The 21,883-nt window shown below is 34.2% G+C and overlaps 1 protein-coding gene and 2 pseudogenes across 1 annotated transcript; all 3 read right to left on the bottom strand.

Annotated features, from left to right (window-relative positions):
• Positions 1–9,157: 9,157 nt before the first annotated feature.
• LOC109676755 (olfactory receptor 5T9-like) lies at positions 9,158–10,106 on the bottom strand (annotated as a pseudogene).
• A 4,112-nt stretch (positions 10,107–14,218) lies between these two features.
• Positions 14,219–14,341, bottom strand: LOC141416687 (small nucleolar RNA SNORA51; annotated as a pseudogene).
• A 3,296-nt stretch (positions 14,342–17,637) lies between these two features.
• LOC109702087 (olfactory receptor 5T3-like) lies at positions 17,638–18,621 on the bottom strand. Its single transcript, XM_074050400.1, has one exon. The coding sequence runs from the start codon at positions 18,619–18,621 to the stop codon at positions 17,638–17,640; it is 984 nt and encodes a 327-aa protein (XP_073906501.1).
• Positions 18,622–21,883: the final 3,262 nt, after the last annotated feature.

Genomic DNA, 21,883 nt, shown 5'->3' with positions numbered 1-21,883 from the left:
ACTTCCTCAATAGAACCCCAGCAGCCCAGCAACTAATAGAGAGGATGGACAAATGGGACTTCATAAAATTAAAAAGCTACTGTACAACAAAAGAAATGGTCTGTAAACTGAAGAGACTACCCACAGAGTGGGAGAAAATATTCACCAGCTATACATCAGACAAGGGACTGATAACCAGAATATACAGGGAACTTAAGAAACTACGCTCTCCTAAATTCAATAAACCAATTAAAAAATGGGCAACTGAACTGAAAAGAAGTTTCTCAAAAGAAGAAATTCAAATGGCAAAAAAGCACATGAAAAAATGCTCACCATCTCTAGCCCTAAAGGAAATGCAAATCAAAACAACACTAAGATTCCACCTCACTGCTGTTAGAATAGCCATCATCAAAAACACCACCACCACCAAGTGTTGACAAGGATGTGGGGAAAAAAGAAACACTTGTACAATGCTGGTGGGAATGCAAACTGGTGCAACCACTCTGGAAAAAAAACTTGGAGGCTTCTTAAAAATCTAAACATAGACCTGCCATATGATCCAGCAATCCCACTCCTGGGGATATACCCAAAGGAATGCAACACAGGTTACTCTAGAGGCACCTGCACACCAATATTTATTGCAGCGCTATTTACAATAGCCAAGTTATGGAAGCAACCAAGATGCCCCACTACTGATGAATGGTTCAGAAAAATGTGGTATTTGTACACAATAGATTTTTACTCAGCCATGAAGAAGAATGAAATCTTATCATTTGCAGGTAAATGGATGGAACTGGAGAACATCATTCTGAGTGAGGTTAGCCAGGTTCAGAAGACCAAAAATTGTATGTTCTCCCTCATATGTGGACTTAGATCTAGGGCAAATGCAGCAATGTGGTTAGACTTGGATCAGATGACAAGAGAAGAGCACATACGGGAGATATAAGAATAGGTAGAAAATCCAAAACATGAAAGCGCTTGATGTCCCCACTCCAGGGGAGCTAATACAGAAACCTTAAAGTGACAGATGTTAGCATGAGAAGCAGATCAGTTAGAGATGAATTAACATGGGTCATAACACATGTGTACACACAAGTAATGCCAGGAATATTTCTGTATAGGTATCCTCAATTCAACTAACAAAAATATTTTTTCTTCCTTATTAGGCTTGTGTCTTTTCTTCAATCAAATTAGTGATAAAGGCAGAACAGAACCTGCCTGGAACTGAGGGGGGAGGGGCACAAGGGAGAGAAATTACCCAAACAATGTATGCACATGTGAATAAATGAATAATTTTTTAAAAAGGAGACAATCAGCATTACCCAAATTCCTTTTTGAATAAACTATTTTATCTTATTTTGTTGAAGGAAAATGGTGTATCCTATGTTTGAGTCCATTTTTTTTATTAATGAAGAGGAGCAATGTAAAAATTGGAGACAGTTTTGTACATGTTTTTAAAAGTGAATAATTATTACTATATGTCCTTATATAACATATGCAAACAATGATTCTGTCATTTCCTATGTTCTCTTTTGTAACTTTCTACATTCACTTAACAGTTTTATATTTGGCAATCTCTTTGTTAATGATGGTTGTGAAGTGAATGTGTTCTCAAAATGTGAACAAAATCAAGACTCTCATCTTCCAGTGCTTTGGCTCTAAACAAAATTGTTATCCCCAACTTTCTTAATCAATTTCAAAATTTTGCCTCATTCATTATTAATAACATATATTATTTAGCATTTGTATCTGTGTGGTATAGGAACTATATTTGTTGGCATTTTACCTTTTTTGAAATTAGAAAAAAGAATTTAGCATATCCTTATCTTATCTGAGCAAATTTAATGCTTCTGATAGATGATTTTGAGTCATCTTGATGCTGTAAATTCCTTATGTGTCATGAAATATTTGTGGGCACATTTTTATACCATTTGCTTTTATCTCACTTGCATTTATGTCTGTTTCTATGTTACAGAAAATTTATTCTATTTGTGTTAGCAAAATGGTCAATGACATCAACAACTTTGCATACTGTTTTAAGATGAGAAAATTCTTAAATTTTAATTAAAATAAGACTTCTTTTCTTTTTCATAATAAAGACTCAAAAGCACTTATATACCATTACTAAATAATTACATAGGCCATATGAAAATTTAAACTATTTATGTTTGTCATATAATTTCAATATTATATCACCACATATTATATTTTACATAAGATGCTGTCTGAAATAACTTAAATTATCCTTTAGCTCATGGCACCATGTCAAATGCAATGTAATACAAATATGATTGTAAAAAATAGACTGCAATGCACAATGACAAAGTATGAATATTTTTGCTTTGAAAATTGATAGAAAAATAGTAATTGTAATAAAACACATTGTTTGGCACTTCCCATGCTTCTGACAACATACAAAGGACTTTACATATATAATTAATATATTTTAGGTTTACAAAATTGCTGGCATTTGGGGCAATAGCAATAAAAAAGCTTTAATCTAATATAATTTAATGTAATTATTTTTATGTGTTTAATCAAAGCCTTACAAATTTTATTGAATTTTTTAATTTAATACATCTTACATCTTTTCAATATACAATATAAGTTGATTGTATGCATAGAATAAATTTGAACTCTAATTCAACACTTTATCAACATCGACAAGCTATTATTTCAGTTTTTTTGCTTGTTTTTTGTTTTGCTTTTTTTCATGTTTGTTAGAAATATTTATTATGCAGTGGGAATTAATTTTGCCAATTCTGAATAACCTTCCATTTTACATTCTTTAGATCTACCCCACCCATCTCCCCAACACAACTCCTTCCCCACTCCATTTAAAGTATTTATAAAGGCTTCTTTATGAGTTCTATTTTGTATATGCATATGAAGCCAATCAACCATATTCCCTCACTTTCATCACCTCCATTCACCCTCACCCCACCCATAAGTACCCCTCCCACACACATGTACCTATTTTACAGTCCTGACTTTCACTTTTAACTTCAAAGTCAAAGTTCTAAGGAGTTACTGAATGCATCATAGCTTCAAGTATACTTTATTTTGGTCAGTTCAACCCCCACTGACTAAATTACTGATTCAGCTGTCTAACTCAATATTCTCCTCATGAAATTAAACTCAAGTAGTGCAAATATAAAACATAGCACCTAACAGTGCAGTATAATCTCCATTATTGAACATAGTTGTAGTGTGAAGTAGTCAATTCAATTTTTTATTTAAAAAACTTACAAGATTTTTTATCTCAGGATGTGCAAAATGCCAAGCTTTGTTACTGCCAACGGATGGAAATGATATTGCTCTCCTTCATCATCTCTATGAACTCATCCTTTATACCCGTCATACACACTTAGTTTTTGCTGCATGAATTTCCTACTATTCTCAAAAAATAATCCTGATATTGTCTGGAAAGATTCAATTTCTTTCTTTCCTGAAACTTCATACAAGTAACTACATGTTTTTTTTTTATTCTTTTCTTAACAAGTGCATTCCTTACCACTCTCTTTAAAATCATATCCCTCGATTATACTGCCTTAATATTTCACAGTAGGTATAACTACCTGTTGTTTTACATGTATTGCACTTGCCTTTTGTTTTTTGTGTCTTTACCAATGGTTAGGGAACGATGAGCACAAGATTTTTTCCACAGTCTAGAATAGCACCTGCATAAGTCTATTTGGTTGCATCAATTTATAGAAAATGAAACTGGAACACAGAGAGATTAAATAACTTATCCATGGTCACACAAGTAAAGAACAAACACACATTTGAACTCAGAGAGACTTGCCCAAGAGCCCCCATTACTCATGGGCATACTATTATATGAAAATTTTTGAGAGTATCTTATTATAGTCAGATTGTTTCCCTTTTGCATCAAAGAAAACATAAACTAAAAATATCAGAAATGATTGGTAAGTGTACATTTCTTCAAATATGATCTAGAGCTCTAGAGGTGCTGTAGGCAGCTGGTATGATTTTGGCAGTAGCAAATCTTCTCAAACTTTCAGATAGTCTAACATATAGAATAATGAACTTGGTAATAGACTACACAACATGAATCCTGGATGGAAAAGTGTATTAGTTAGGATACAGATTACTCTAGTGGTAAAAAGGATGCAACAATAGACTGACTCTGCAAGAAGAAAAATATCCTTACATACAGCCTCATTCTCATTGCTCTTGTACTGAATAAAGTGTGTGGATCACTATCCTTCACAGGAATATCTAGGGTATCAGCAGCTTCTGTTATTGCTCTGCAATCTCTCATATTTTGCCCTCTTGTATATGCTTGAAAAGAAGTTCATCCAATATGAGGTAAAGGTCTGCATTCCACTTTGATGAAAAAGCAAGATTTCTACACTTGAAAAATTTTTCAAAACTTTCACATGGATGGTCTTCATTAAATAACCAATCAATTATAAGACTACTCTGATTACCTATCTTCTGATTTATGCTCATTTAATAATTAAATTTATTAGCAAATTGTGTTTATAATATTTTTATTTTTAATATTATGTGGGAACTGAGGCAGGATAGATCAAAGAAAATGAGGCATGGGGAAGAGCAGTTCAGAATTCAGATATAATCATTATATTAATGAATAGATTGATGAAAAGCACACAGACACTACTTTCTTTTTTTCACAATACTTTTTAAGCTGCAATATACAGGTTTTTTTTTTTTAAAGCTCTTTCTTTCTCACACCTTGTCAACTTTCACAAATGATTACTGGAATCAGAACAAGAATATCTTAAATAATGACCCTTGTCCTGGGAAAAACTTTCAAAATGTCTCCTTGTATCACAGAAGTGTTTGCAAATAAGAAAAAAAAAACTTATCTTATGAGGGACGCCTGACTAAAAAAGAACACCTGATAATAACCATCACTTTTATAGTGTTTATTCATTTACTCATATGTGTATACATTGTTTGGACCATCTCTCCCATCAGTCCTCCTCATTTCCCCTCACTTCCAGGCAGAACCTGTTCTGCTCTCTTCTCCAATTTTTTTGAAGAGAAATATAAGCAATAATAAGAAAGACACAGCATTTTTACTAACTTGCGATAAAAATAAATATACAGAGAGATTCCTAGCATTGTTTCCATACACGTGTATATTACAACCTGAATTGGTTCATCTCTACCAGATCTCTTCACTACTTCCTGGTCACCTTCCCATAGTGGCTTCTATCATTTTAAGATTACTTTATTAGCTCCTGTACAGTGGCCACACCAAACACTTGCAAGTTTTATGTTTCCCTTCCTTATTCTTCTGTATGTGTTCTCCCCTTAGCATGTGACCATATCCAATAATATTCCTGCAGTTGTTTTAGGCCTACAATAAGCATATAAGTTAGAACATATGTTTTTTGAATTTCTGAGCCTGGCTAACTTCTCTTAAGATGTTGTTCTCCTCTTCCATCCATTTGCTCATAAATGACAAAATTTCATTTTTCTTTGTGGCTGAGTAAAATTCCATTGTGTATAAATATCACATTTTCTTAGTCCATTTGTCAGTGGTGGGGCATCTTGGCTGTTTCCATAATGTGGCTATTGTGAATAGTGCTGCAGTACACATGGGTGTGCAGGTGCCTTTGGATTAACCTGAGTTTCATTCCTTTGGGTTTATCTCTAGGAGTGGTATTGCTGGATCATATGGCAGAGCTATGTTTGTTTTTTAAGAAGCCTCCATATTGTTTTCCAAAGTGGTTGTACTAGCTTACATTGCCACCAAAAGTGCATGAGGGTTCCTTTTTCCATGCATCCTGCCAACATTTGTTTTTGGTGGTATTCTTGATGCTAGCTATTCTAACAGTAGTGAGGTTGAATCTTACTATGGCTTTGATTTGCATTTCCTGTATGGCCAGGGATGGTGAGTATTTTTTCATGTGTTTTTTGCCATTTGGATTTCGTCCTTTAACAAAGTTCTGTTTAGTTCAGTTGCCCACTTCTTTATTGGTTCATTGATTTTCAGGGAGTTTAGTTTTCAAGCTCCCTATATACTCTGGTTATCAGGCCTTTGTCTGATGTATAGGCAGAGAATATTTTCTCCCAATCTGTGGGTGGTTTCTTCAGTTAAGAGACCACTTCTTTTGTTGTGCAGAAGCTTTTTAATTTCATGCAGTTCCATTTGTCCATCATTTCTCCTAGTTTCTGGGATGATAGAGTTGTATTGAGGAAGTCCTTTCTTATACCTATTGCTTCCAGAGTATTCCCTGCTCTTTCCTGTGCTAACTTCATAATTTCCGGTTAGATATTAAGATCCTTGATCTACTTTAAGTTGATACTAGTACACGGGATAGACATGGATCTAGACTCAGTTTTCCACAGGTAAATAACCACTTTTCCCAGGAACATTTGTTAAAGAAGTTGTCTATTCTCCATTGTATGTATTTGGTGGCTTTGTCAAAAATAAAGTGGGCATAGGTGTGTGGATTTGTTTCTAAGTCTTCTATTCTGTTCCACTGGTCTACATATCTGTTTTTGGCCAGTACCAGGCTGTTTTACTGATATGGCTCTGTAATATAGTTTGAACTCAAATAAACATCTTTTGTTTAAGGAGATGATCAAGGAAAACAGACATCTGTATCACAGAGACTCAAATTTAGAAAACTGAACAGACATAGTATCTCTAGGCCTGATTGATAATGTCAAAACAGTGTACCCACAAAATTGATTGAATGTACAATGTGTCCAAAACAAAGTGGAACACCCACCCTAGGGTACATTAAAGCCAAATACCAATCCACTTGTTCTCCATAAGTACCATTAATGTTAGAGTACTCAGTGTGCTTCTTATCAAATGTGCCCACACCTGGGTGTCTTTATTTTCATGTTTGCAGATCCTTTTTTAAACTTTGGGGCTCTACTAAGGGGCTTATTGGAGGAATTATTTGTCTCTGATTCATGCATGTGATTGTGTATGTCTATGTTTATTTCCCATATTTCACTGGACACTTTTTTGTAGTTTCCTACTATCTTTTCTTGATGTTTACCCTCTCCACTAGAAATTTATTTAAGCAATTGCAATAGCTTTAGTAAAAGATGATGAGGAATATGTGTATTTAAGCCTGTTGATTATTTAAGATATTATTATGAGCACTCTGTTTAGTCTTAGGGAAGTCACTGAGAGTAATGTAAATGCTGTCATTTCAGGACTCTTTGCTTTTTCCAACTTCCCACATCTTCCTGAGTTATTCATACATGCTTGCAGTGTGGCCAAATCTTCCTCATGCCATTTGCTGAAAGTCAAAAAGTTCAAGGGTTTCTTTGTGATCTTATCATTCCTTGGAATTCAGATTGCTATAATGCATGCAAACTCAAGTCTTGCATAGGCTCACAGAAAAGAGAAATTGCAAGATATATGAGTGAAGTAGATAGTATGAAGGCATAGGAATAAGGTGAGAGAAGCCAGGTGCTCATAGTTCACACCTGTAGTCATAACTATTCAGAAGATAGAGATCAGGATGTTTCCAGTTTGAAGCCAGCCTGGGCTAGTGGAGTGGCTCACTGTGTAGGCCCTTAATTGAAGCCCCAGTACCACAAAAAAAAAAAAGAAAGGAATAGTGAGAGACACACAATAAAATAAGTACAAAAAAAAGATATTTTTAAAAAGAAAGTAAAGCAAAGCCAAAGAAAAGTAACAATAACAAATCTACCAATGAATTATCATTCCTTAGAAGAAAAGCATGAATTCTACTTTCTGTCGTCTTGTCATTTAACATTTACTGTGTATGATAAACAACGTCTTATGTCTTTGAGTTCCTTAGTTTTATAAGATAAACTCTTACATACAACGATAGCCTGTGCTGGGTCTCTTAAAACCAGATTGTTTTATTTTTAGAGGCACTTTGAATATGTTTCCTCTAAAAAATATATATTCTTTCAAATACTTACTTGTTCCAGTAGAGATTGTGGCTCTTTTTTGCTTAATGGAGCAGAAAACAAAATCAAAGACTTAATTACTAAAAATTATTATTTTTAATCTCAATCACACATTTACAATTTAACTCCTTGATTTTTATTGTGGGGCTTCAAATGGAACCAAAGGTCTCACTCATACTAAGCTAGTGATACACCACTGGGCTACTCAAGTATTAACTCAAAGGAATGTTGTTTTGATTGCTATAATCTGCTGAGATTTTTCTGGTACAGTTATAGGATGATCACCACCTTGGGAAATGATGGAAAATCTTTAAAAGTAGATATTTAGTCATGATCCTTTATATACAGAAATCTTAGGACAATTGTAAATAGACTATAATAAATGAAATAGGAATATAAATTTAAGTAGAAAACATAGTTTTTAACTTGGGCCTTGCTTAACATGTTTAAAATTTTTCAATAACAAGCAAAAGAACATGACTCACAGATCTAGGACAAAAAGGGAACTAGGGACTGAGTCATAACTTGGAAATCAGGAACAAGAATCACAGCATCAAAACAGGCCAGCTTTCAAATCTTGGAGAAGTCATGTATATAGTAGCCTTTTGTAAGGTATCCTTTAAGATATATTTTTATTTATTTTCTTCATACTTGTGTGTACTCCCAACAAACATTGTTGCCTGTTACCATTGTATTTTCTGGAAATTCACATAAATCTGATCCATTTCTACTAAAATGTTGGATAAAGAAAATATCAGATAGTGGAAAGGAAAAACTATTAATGAAAGAAAAATCTATGCATGAGCTAAGCAGGTGTAATGCAGATAGTAATGCCTGGCTTGATCTGAGTATGTGAACAGATGAGACAATTGCAGTAACATCTGGAAGCAGAGGGATTGAAGATGGAATAATTAAATTCATAGTGAGTCCCAGAGACTTATGACCAAAGTGAAGACATCTGAATTCAGAGAATCCAGAGGAAATTATTTGCACATAACCATTGTAAATCAAGTTACAAAATGCTGTGAAGGCAGAAATGTGGGTGTATCATTATTTAATGCACATATGCTTGAAGATACTCAATTGTATGTAAATGATGCAATACATTGGCATTTATGGTACACTGTATTACAGGAATGGATAATGCTTTCTGTGAAATCTTTAAGGAATATAAGCACTTTTAATTATAATCAAGAATTTTTCCTTGTTTTCTAGGCATAAAGATATAGACTTACAAACATGAGTATTAAAATCTACTCAACTTATAAAATGAACTTCATTTATAAAAGTTGCTCTTAAATAATTTTCTCATTGTCTCCTTTTACATCTTTGTTCCTCAAAGTATAGATGATGGGATTCAACACTGGAATCACAATGGCATAAAATGTTGACACTATCATGTTATGCTCCAAGGCATAACTGGAACTAGGACTTACATACATGAAGAGAATTGTTCCATAATATACTGATACTCCAGTTAAGTGAGACCCATACATAGAGAAAACTTTTTGTCTCCTTTCATCAGAACACATTCTCAGAATGGCCAACAGGATAAAGCCATAGGAGACCAGAACAATCAAGACAGTGACTACTTCAATAGAACCCACAAAGTAGAAGAGGAAAAGCTGATTCATTTGAGTATCAGAACAAGAAACAGCAAGAAGTGGAGGAATATCACAGAACACATGCTTGATTTCATTGGATCCACAGAAGGACAGGGTAAATGTGGCCACTGTGTGTAGAGTAGCATGTAGAGTGCCACCAACATAGGAAGCAATGATGAATGGCACATAGACCCTGGGTGACATGCTCACTGAATACAGAACAGGGTTGTACATGGCTACATATCAGTATATGCTATTGCAGCCAACAGAAAGCATTCTGTGCTTCCAAAAGTAACAAGGAGAAACATCTGTGATATACAACCAGAATATGTAATGGATTTATTCATTGCCAGGAAATTGACCAACATTTCTGGGGTAACAGTTGGAAAATAACAGGTATCCAACAATGATAAAACACTCAGAAAATAATACATGGGGTTGTGAAGCCAGGAATCCCAAGTGACCAGGACAACCAGTCCCAGGTTTCCTATCACAATGAAAATATAGATGGCAAGAAATAGTAAAAATAAGATGACTTGCAGGTCAAAATCATATGAAGCCCATTAACATAAACATATTGAAGTCAGTTACATTGTACAACTGAATCCTGTTTAATTCCATATCTGATTAAATACCTGACAATTCCATTATCAGAGGTTTTAAAGGCAATACCTTGTGAATATAGAGCCCACCAAGTTAAGTCATCGTGTTCCATTTTATAAAGGCAAAATGAAAGCATGGCCATTGGGGGATCAGCAGTGATGAAGGCATTAAGTCCAAGTAGATGCATTTCATTGTTAATAAATACCAGCAGAAGCAGCTAGGTTTCAAATGCAAGTTCACTGTCCTACTCAGTGGTATATCAGCTCTCCAGCCCTACATCATAACTTGGTTCACAGAAACCCAAACATCTTTATCTTCCAGAATATGTCATATTGGAACAGTATCTTGATAGTATACTGGATAGACCTGCTGAACAAGTAGCAGCTATTCTAGGCTCATCAGACATTTTTTGGCATATAGTGGAGAACTATCTAATAAAAATTCATGGGCCTTCTAATTCAGTAGAAGTTCTAGGTGTCAAGGGTTATGGAGTATATTGCAAGATCCTTTCTAAACTGAGGAACACTTTCATTAAGCCTAGGAGGGTACAAAATACTTAATGGGACTATTTGTTCTTTAGAGACAGGAGATCAAAGTTCTTGAGATGTCAGAGGTGAACAGGGATACTGTTTGGAGCATTTTTCAATCCCCCTATATGTGCCTTGAAGATTTTGGATCAGGGCCCGGTCATCATCTATTGATGAACAATCTTTAGAGAAATAGTTATAGGTTGTGGTGGACTTTGATAAATACTGAGTTTTAGCAAAGAACTACCAAGTTTCCACAAGACTTCAGCTTTCCATGGAAAATGCTATTTTCTAATGTCAAATTTTGGTATGTCCAGAAGTACTCCCTCACTGAATCAAAGTTGTATGATGAAGAAAGGGCCTTAGCATGCTCCAAAGGCCCAGAAAATTTACATGAACTGTCCAAAGACACCATTGTTCACAATCCTTTCAGATTGCATTCTCTTTCTCAGTCGCATAGGGAGCTCCCTACCGTGTATTAATGGGCTAAACAATGCCTCCATACTGGTTTATAGATGTTTTTGCATGACATGCAGTCATTACCCAAAAGTGAACAGCTGTATCACTGAAGCTCCTTATCAGAGTGCACAAGCTGTGGAGATATGGTTTCCTCCATTTTGATAGCCCCTTTGTCAAGGAGGAGAATTGACACAAGGCTTGAATTAATGCAGAGACCATCCACTATGGCAGTGCTTAGTGTAGCCATGGGTGCATTGCCACACCTAAGACCTGTGGTTTCTAGAGCCATCAGTGTGCTGCATCATCCTGGGAAATGCACAGCCAAAGGCACAATACTTCAATGCATGAGAGCTGACATAGGCATTTTGGCCAGCAACACCATGAATGCAGGCAGGCATATGGCTATTGGGTCCCAATACCTTGCCCCAATTTTGTCAGTAGGACAGATGTAAAGTCAGGAAAGATCGCTCTCCAGTCTTAAGATTGAATGTTGTTTGGCTATTAAGTCTTAAGGTTAGGCCCTGTTACTCCTTTCATAGTTCTGTTTTTTACCTTTGTGATAGGAATGGTTGTTCTGTGTCTACTTTGCCTCTGTGTTTTACAACCAAAAAAACTCATTTGATTGCCTAGGCTAATTGCTGAAGTTAAATTTATCTCAGGATGAATCTGTCTTGCATCTCATGCCTATCTAATTTTAATGAATCTGGAATTTAGAACTTTGAGTTGATGTTGGAATATGCAAAGACTATCTGAAACTATTGAGATGAAATAAATATATTTTTCTATGAGAAGAACATAGGTCAGGTGAAATGGCTTGGATGTATTCAACAAAATTCAGATGCTGTCATTGTGATAGTGGGGTCTTTAGAGGTAGTTATCAAAAAGATTCTTTTCTTATTAGTGAGACTAAGGTCTTTATGAAAGAAGCTTGAAGTATTTGGAATGCTCCCTCTCTTGTCTTTCCACATTTTACCACATGAGGACTCAGTAGAAAGACTCCTGCCAGAGATTAAATACTGATATTGTAATCAGGGGTTTCCCAGCTTTCAGAACTGAGACAAAGTGAATTACTATTCTGCTGTTTATAAATTACACAGTCTCACCTGGCTAGATATATAAATTAGTGGCACAGCACTTTTCTAGCATGCATGAAGTTTTGGTTCTGAACCCCAGCATGGCAAAACTAATTATAATCAAATCATAATCATTACAATACCTAGTCATAGATACTCAGTAATGGTAGCTCACAACAGACTATGACACACAAGATTTATTGACTTTATATCAAATTACTTAAATATTGTTAACTTGACATTTAAGTTTTAGGATATCAAGAAGAATAGATATCAATTAAGGATTTCACATTTTCTTTTGCAGAAAGAGGGCTAGGAGATTTTTGGCTGTAATTAGAATAGAATGTCATATTCATCAGAAGTATGACACTATTTTCTTCATTTGGAAATCAAATATGGTTTAAGTATATCCATATGAATGTCAAGTTTGCAAGGATTAGATTTGTAATGACTGATTTTAATGTGTCAACTGAAACTGGTCATGGGTATCCATGTTTGGGAAAAATTAATCTGCATGTAGCTGTGAGGATGATTTGAATAACATAAATATTGAGGTTGGTGGATTTGAGTTGCCCAACACACTGTAGATGAGGATCAAGCAATCATCTGCAGGACAGAATGGAGCAAAAGATCAGCCTCTTTAGAGCAAGAGCTAATTCCCCAGCAGCATGCCTTTGAACTTTGTTCGTATCAGGGACTCTCCCTCCTCTCTAACCCACTGCCTTTAGGCTAGAAATAACTTGTCAGTTCTGCCTGTTCACCAGTCTACTGACTATCTGAGGAATGTAGAATTAGCAGCTACTATATTCACAACATCCAGTTCCTTATAATAAATATTTGTCCTCTCTGTATAATAAAAACTCTGTTTCTCTTTAGAATTTGATCTAATATATCCTTCATGCTTCCTTGAGGCTTCTGATTTTTTTGGTACCTATAGTTTCACTAGAAATGAATTCATAATATTGGGTTGTCAATAAAGAGATGACACAACTCAGAAGCCACTGGACAAAGCAAAATGTACTTCTTCAAAACAGTGTGCAATCTACAAAGAGTCCAGTAAGCAAGCACACTGGGCGGGAAGTCCTCTCAGATTTTATCTCAAACATAACACTGTTCTCCTACCTGGATCGTGGAGTTTCAGGTTCACAGTCTACACAGTTGGATAATTTGAATGCTGACAGATCAGGTAAAGAGCCTTAGTGGCAAGAAGTTTAAAGGTTCAGTAAAACAATAGCTGTTTTAGGTCATAAACGTCAGAACCAGGACATCTGTGAAGATTGGAACTTATTCAGCTATGAAAAACAACCTTTGTTCATACCCCGACTTCTTATGAAGTCAAGTGGAGCTCATAAAGCATATGGAAAACAAGTTAGGGAGACTAACATTTGTAACGGTGTTTGTTATTGATTAAACTCTTTGACAGAAAAGACCCAACCTAAGTTCATTAGTACAATTTGATGTTTATTTTTAGAAATGTTTGGCCGTTATATTTTCAAATACTTCTACTGGAGTCTCTCTTTAGTATTCTTATGAAAATCAGATTACATGTTCATGAGACAGATTTTTTTTTGTAAAACTATTGGGGATACATTTATTTCTACTTTGTTACCATTAAATTAATTGCTCTGATTTTCTTATCTTCAAGTTCATTGATAAAATGAATCATCATATAATTACTTTCATCATCATATAATTACTGATGATCTCATAGAAGGAAAACTTTTTTCTTAAATATTGTAAGTGTGAAAATGTGTTTTTATTTCTAGAATTTCATTGCATAATTCCTCATAGTTTCCATTTTTCTAATGGAAAAATTGATAATTTATACATGTTGGTTTTCCTGTAGAGTTGAACTTTCATGCCAGTACTTTTGAAGGGTCTATAGTCACAGACTACCAGAAACACCTCAATTTATAAAAGCAGATTTTGTAATTTTTATAAAGATTCAGTAAAGGCATGCAGAAAAGACTTTGAGAAAGAATGTAAATCCTTTCATTGTAGGGATCTCAGTTTTTTCCAGTAGTTCTTGGTCAGTTTATTTATTTATTTAGTTAATTAATTTATTTTACTTTTTTGTCACCAATTCACAATGCAGAACAATCATGGCTGAGGTGAACATAGCATAGGTTTACTTTGCCTCCAATTTCTAAACAGTCAGTGTAAGAACAGAGTCTGAGATAAATACCAGGAAGCCTCCCTGGTCAGTTTTAATAATTTTATATGTAAGTTGATTTCTCCTTATCTGTTCAAAAGATGAACAAATTTTCTCCTACACTGTGTTCTAAAGAGTTCATGTATCTTATCTCCATTTGAAGAGGTTTATCTCCTAGGAACTGAGATTGTGTGTTTTTGACACAGATCTCTGCTAGACTCACCAAAAGTCAGTGTTTTGTAATTATCTGGCTTTTGAGATGATTAGATTTGGTGGTATATACTTTACAGCTTTCCAAATCCTGTGAGGAAGTAGAATTTATGTAAGCCTCTTTATACCTTATCCAGTATTATGATTTCAAATATGTCCTTTCTGGGTAGCTCCACTTCCACCATACAATGTTTCTGAGGTTCTTGGTCTCCTCATTGGTAAAGCAATGAAATCTCAGAATCAGTATAGTTTAACTTCTCTCAAGCACTCAGCTCCAAAATGATGTTCTTCTTGCTTTCTTTTGTTCCCTCCCTCCTTTCTTTTTATTCCATCTTTCTTCTTTTCTCCTCACTAAAAAATTTGTCTTTGTGTTTTTAACTACACAGGCTCAAAACTTGAAAATTCTTCATGACTCAAGTAAAACAGATTATCAAGTCTTGTCGAAATGACATTTCTAATATTTTAAATGTAAATATTTTCCTCTTTTTTTCTGCCATTTATTTAATGAGGCTGTTCAATACTTCCTAAAGTACATTTAATGAGGCTGAATAGTGAGGCTGGAAAAGAAAAATATAAGCCTCTTTTTTCATTTAATGAATAGCTTGCTCAAAACAAGAACTCAGCACTCAGGTAGCTTGCAATTGAATCCTTGTACAATCAGGAGCTATGTGTGTCACTGAACAAATTCCTTCACATTGGTGTGCTCCTGTTTCCTCATCTGTGATAAAAAGGAAATACCGCAATTGCTTCTAAAATATTTGGACATGGATATTTAGCCATATTTTTGAAGTACTTACCTTTTTCTTCCAGATAATTCTCGTCAATATATAATAAATAAAAGCAATCAACAAATGCTGGCAAGGATGTGGTGAAAAAGGAAACTTCAGAGATGATTGAGCGGAATGTAAAGTTGTCCAGCCACTGTAGAAATCAAGATGGAGATTCATCAAAAAAACTAAAAATAAACCTACCTTATGATCCTACTAGATAATGCTTGGGCATATATCTGAAGAAGTATACATCAACATATGAGGGAAAAACCTTCACATTCATATTTATTACATTCATATTTGAGCATTATTCACAATAGCCAAGTGATGATCAGCCTAGGTGCCAAACAACCAATGAATGGATAAAGAAAATGTGGTATATATACACAATGGAGTATTACTTAGCAATAAAAAGGAGTAGAATTACATTGTTTGCAGAAAAATGGATGGAACTGACACTTGATCATATTGAGTGTCATAATTCAAGCTCTAATAAGCCAAATATCATAAAGTTTTGATATATGTGGAACTTGGATCAAAATGATAAAAATAACTTAAGGGTGTTCAATGGGAGGGGCAAGGTAAATGGAGAGAGCAACAGGGGCTGAAAAGAATTCAGGTATGTTACTTGTATATTCATGGAGATCACATAAAGAAATGCACTAAATATTGTTTTTAAAATTGAGGAAGAGGCAAAGAGGCTTAGTGTAATATAATAGAGGGGAGGGTAGAAATGCTCAAAATACAGTGTAAGCAATATGTAATCTTCATGTGAAACCCCTTTATACTATTATTTAATCTTACATAAAACACAAAGTAAATATTAAGATGTAGTAGTCCATGTAGTCTGACATTTTACACTGGGTTTTAACTTTGTGCTTCACTTTTGTTAGGCAGACACTCTACCACTCCACTAGTCTTTCTCTGTGATGGTTTTTGTTTACATAGGGTCTGGTGAATTATTTGCAAGGGCTAGCTGTGAATTGCAATCCTTCTTATCTCTGCCTCCTGAGCAGCTATGATTACAAGGATGAGACTGTAGGGCCCTGCTTGACTTTCATAAAACAAAATGTTGTCTATAAGATAGTATGACATCTCTCAACCCAATTTTTTTGGTGACAAGTTTTGAATATACATTTTGCCTGCAAATATTTTCTTGTTTCAGTGTAGATGGTTGAGTTCCTTTTGCATAATTGGTTAGAAAAGGTTAGAAACTGATGCATGAAAATTATATGATCTCAAATTCACAATTCAAGTATAATTCTTAAAAGGAACATTGTTCAATCACTTATGCTTTGAATGGACTGTTCTGGTGGATTCAAAGAAAAATAAGTTTAGTGAAAAACAAATGTTCATTGAAAGGAAGGTGAACTTATACTCTTTTCCAATAGACAAATATTAGGATAAAGCTAAGTCAAATAGGATAAAAAAGTAGACGTTGATGGGAGTAGAAGTGCAGTAAGACTGTTTTCATTCTATTGGCTTGTTCCATTGGCATATATTTTTGAGGCATGATAAAAATGTAAAATCATTTTGTGTAGATAAAGATAGGCATGGCTGTGACTGAACAAGAACTACTATCAAAGGGTTTAGCATAAGAGAAATTCCAAAAGATGTTTAATTTTTCAAATCTTATGGTAGCCATACATATTAGTATGTGTGTGTGTATGTATGTATACACACAAATATATGTACACATATACACACATATATGTATAAACACACATGCATGTTTACATAAATGCTTGTTCCATAACCAAGTTTTATTTGTTTTTCTGATTCTCCAGAACATATTCTATGAGCATCAAAGTATCATTTCACTACATTTCTGATAGTTTCAGAATGGGTGCAGTTAATTTCTTTGATTGAAAGAGGTGAAGAAAGTATAAGAAAATTTATGAGGCAGAGATACACAGAAAGAGATGTGTAGCTTAGATATATGTCATCATGTGAGGACATGTTTTGGTGGAAAAGTAAGAATTGAGAATGCCCTAACAAGGATTCTAGAATGGGGAAATATCTCCATCACAAATGTTGACAATTTACTACAAAAAATGTGAAAATTTAATTTTTATTACACAATCTTGGGAACATGACCACTACTTAAGGAAAGTTCAAATTAATCACAAGACTCAAACAATAATAACATTTATACAAAGTATATTAAATATGAATTGTTTTGAACAACGTAGCACATAGGAATTACAATTTTTGAAAAATACTGCATGGGAGAGCTGACTAAAGCTTTATTTAAAAATATTTTAACACATATAGCACTGTTAACCAAAACAAGAATATTTTCCTCTCTAGTTTCTGACCACACATGTTTGGACTGACATCCAACATTTTTATACATTTCTAAAAATGTTTTAATAATGAACCAAATTCTCTCCACAATTTTTTCATTGCCTCTTTTACATCTTTGTTCCTCAAACTATATATGATAGGATTTAGCATGGGAATCACAACAGTGTAAAATATTGATACTACCATGTCATGGTTTGAAGCATAGCTAGAACTTGGTCTCATATAACTGAACAGAATGGTTCCATGATAAATGGATACTCCAGTTAAGTGAGACCCACAAGTAGAGAAAACTTTTTGTCTTCCTTCATCAGAACGCATTCTCAGAATAGCCAACAGGATAAAGCCATAAGAGACCAGGACAATCAGGATAGTGACTACCTCAATAAAGCCCACCAAGTAGAAAAGTAGTAGCCCATTTGTGTGAGTATTGGAACAAGAAATAGCAAGTAGGGGAGGGATATCACAGAACACATGCCTAATTTCATTGGATCCACAGAAGGATAGATTAAATGTGGCTGCTGTGTGTACAGTAGCATGTAAAATGCCACCAACATAGGAAGCAATGATGAGTGGCACATAGACTCTGGGTGACATGCTCACTGAATACAGAAGAGGGTTGTAGATGGCTACATAGCGGTCATAAGCCATTGCAGCCAACAGAAAGCATTCTGTGGTCCCTAAAGTAACAAAGAGAAGCATTTGTGTTGCACATCCAAGAAATGAAATAGATTTATTTTCTGCTAAGAAATCAATCAACATTTTTGGAGTGACAACTGTAGAATAGCAGGCATCCAAGAAAGATAAAACACTCAGAAAATAGTACATAGGGTTGTGGAGCCGAGAATCACCAGTGACTAGAACAACCAGTCCCAAATTCCCTAAGAGAGTGAAAAGATAGATGACAAGAAATAATAGAAATAAAAGCACTTGAATACCAAAATCATCTGTGAATCCCCTCAAGATAAACATGGTGACTTCAGTCAGGTTCTTTAACCTAGTCTCATATATATCCAACTCTGATGACAATTGTTCCATTTCAGTTTTGATTTACAGATTCCAAACTAAGTAGCTTCAGTAAACAGAGGTCTTTTAATTATATCTGCATTTGATTCTTAGGACATCTTAGCTTCCTTAATAATAATGAGATAGGCCGTGATGAAGAATTTGATGGATCCAAGCATATGAATTTCTCTATAGAAGGGAAAGGAAGAAATAATTTCATTTACTTGGTCAATTTTATTGTGTTAACACATCCTGAAATTAAAGTGATTTTATATTCCCATTAATTGGGGGGATTTCCTATCTTTTCTTCCTATAGCACATTGTCTTAAAATTTATCAATATGCATGAATATATCCATACTTGAATAAAAAATGTTACAATGGAAAACACACCTGATTAATGACCTTGATATATCACAAAGTACATGAAATACTTTTTACTAATGGATTACAATTTCCAAACTAGAAAAACCACACTTACCTCACAGGTAAATTAAAATGTGAAAAAGCATATCAAAATTCCTGAAAAGTGTTCTCATATAACAACAATAGATATGTTAGACTAACATCTCAACTTGATACATGGAGTGGCCTTTTCAAACAAAACCATTTCATGTCTTCTCTTTTTGGCAACTGGCTTGTTCCACTAAAGAGAACCAGAGATTTTATTGTGGAGACAGATGTGCCTTGTTTACAAACAAAAACAGTAAAGTATTTTGTTTACAATTTTATTTCTACCCTGGTATGTATAATCTGGTTGCCAATTTTTAGGCCTGGTTACTTAATTAAATTACTGCCTATCGAATTTTAAGTTAATAACCATGAAAGACATTTCTCATTTATGCTTACCTACAAAGTCATTAGAGACATATCTCTGTTGAAAATAAATCATGACTTTTCTTTTAATATGCTATTAGTTTTTATAAGAGTTTCTAAAAATACTATGAACTAAAAGTCATTGATAGTGGCTAATAAAATTATTAAAACTCTTGCTAAAAGAATAAAGTCACTAACTGGCCAGTGGTTGCCCATGCCTGTGATCCTAGCTATTTGGGTGGCTGAGATCAGAAGGACTGTGGTTCAGGCCAGACTTTGTAAGTGCATCTCAGACAATAGCTGGGTGTGGTGATACATGCCTCCCATCCTAATCCATGTGGAAGACAAAGATCAGGAGGATCACAGTTCCAGGCTGACTTGTGCAAAATGTGAGACTCTTATCTCCAAAATAACCAGAGCAGAAAGGGCTGGATGTATGGCTCAGGCACTAGAATGCTTGCTTGCAAGTGTGAAGCCCTGAGTTTAAACCCTAGTACCTCCACAAAAGAAAAAAAATAGTCACTATATTTTACAAATTCAGCCTATAATTTCTGGACATACTTTCTGATATATCACTCTTTTTTCATTCAGTGAGTGTGAAGGAAGAAAACATATGACCGAAATTTAAAAGTGAAGAAAGAAGGAAAATAAAGTTAGAGTCACATGTATCTGACCTAAAAGCCCCTTTTATTAAAAAATAATTTATTGGGTACACTGAGCTGTATTGAGGAGAATTCTATATAGTGATTTTTTCCTTCCATATGTCATAGACTGAAAATATTTTTAAAGGATATTTTAAACTCTGCCATACATAGGAGCAAACTAAATTCAGTGATTACAAATGGTTGGTATTAATAATGTGAAACCTGATAAGTTTTGCTATCTTAAGATGAACATACACCAAGAAGAGAATAAACTGATAAGATTTAGCTACTTTTGGAAAGAAACGGAAGACATGTAGTTATACTACCCTAAGAGTGTCTTTAAAATTGTATGTGAAAGATTTTTTTTCTAATACACAGAATAGGTTAATAAATCTAGAAAAACAGAACCAAACAAAACATTCATTTATTTCTTAGAAAATTCCAGAGCAACCTGCATAAACAAGGTAAAGTTTAATTTAAATTAAATACAGATAATTTACATATTAAACATGAGTACTCAGAACTTTATTAATGTATAATTTTGCTGGAATACTCATGTTAATAAAATAGCTTCTAAAGACAAATTTGTATAAATTTGTTGTTTTTGTTGGCTCAGAAAAATACTTGTTTGTTTAAATTATCCCTATGCTTTGTCTTTTCTTTCCTACTTTCTTCTCTCTCATTTTCTTGCTTTCCCAGTCCCCCTCCCCCCAAAAAGAATTTATATATATATATATTATATATTATATTATATATATTATATATGCATATATATAACATATATATATGCATATATATATATAATTGTTTACTAAAGATGGTCAGAGGCAAGTAGGAATTACGAATAAATAAACACAGAGCAAAGAATAATTATGCAACAAATGTTCAAAGATTTACTAATAATCTATGAAGGGAATTCATTATAAAATGGATGCTGATCATCATGTACAAGAAAATGTCAGCTACATTACAACTCAAACTAATGTTGTCTCTCTCAGTGTCTGATGTAAAGCAATTGTGGATAATTAAGAATATATTTGTCTCTCATCTTAAACAAAGTTAGTTAGACTCAGAAGGCCAAAAATCACATTCTCTGTCTCATATGCAGATAATAGACCCAAAACAAATGAAGTAATATTATTGGACATGGGTCACACACTAAGCGGAGAACGTGCACGGGAGGAATAGGGAAAGGGAAGGAAATGTAAAACTTGGATGTGGTTGATGTGCCCACTGTATAGGAGTGAATATAGCAATCTTAAACTCCCAGACGCCAGTTTGGGAAGGGGACCAGGAAGTAGTGAAGAGGTCTGGTAGAGATGAACCAATGTGGATTGCAATACATATGTGAATGGAAGCAATGCTAGGAATCTCTCTGTATAGCTATCTTTATCTCAAATTAGCAAAAATGCTATTTCTTTCTTATTATCCCTTATGTTTTCTTTTCAACAAAATCTTAGAACAAGAGGGCAGAACAGGTTTTACCCAGAACTGGGTAGGGAGGGGGTCCGGGGGGGAGGGTATAGCAAATAATATATACATATGTCATGTGAGTAAATGTAAAATGATAAAATAAAAAGTAGAATATATTTGTCTGTAAACCATGATTCTAAAATCTCATACTCAATACCTGGTTAATATGAGTTTGGAAACATTATTTCCTCTTCTAAATAAAAGAATAAGATTAAACTTTTCAACTTCATGAGCATGGAGTAATCGTAGAATGCCATTTTATGAAAGGTGTTAATATTTCAGTGAATGAAACTTTTTATCATCTGTGAAGAGTGTGTACATATGAATCATGTCTTCCAATTTTATTCATGTAAAAATGGTAAA

This window comes from Castor canadensis, chromosome 1 (assembly GCF_047511655.1).
Source record: "Castor canadensis chromosome 1, mCasCan1.hap1v2, whole genome shotgun sequence".
Taxonomy (NCBI): domain Eukaryota; kingdom Metazoa; phylum Chordata; class Mammalia; order Rodentia; family Castoridae; genus Castor; species Castor canadensis.
This window is presented reverse-complemented; position numbering and strand designations above follow the sequence as displayed.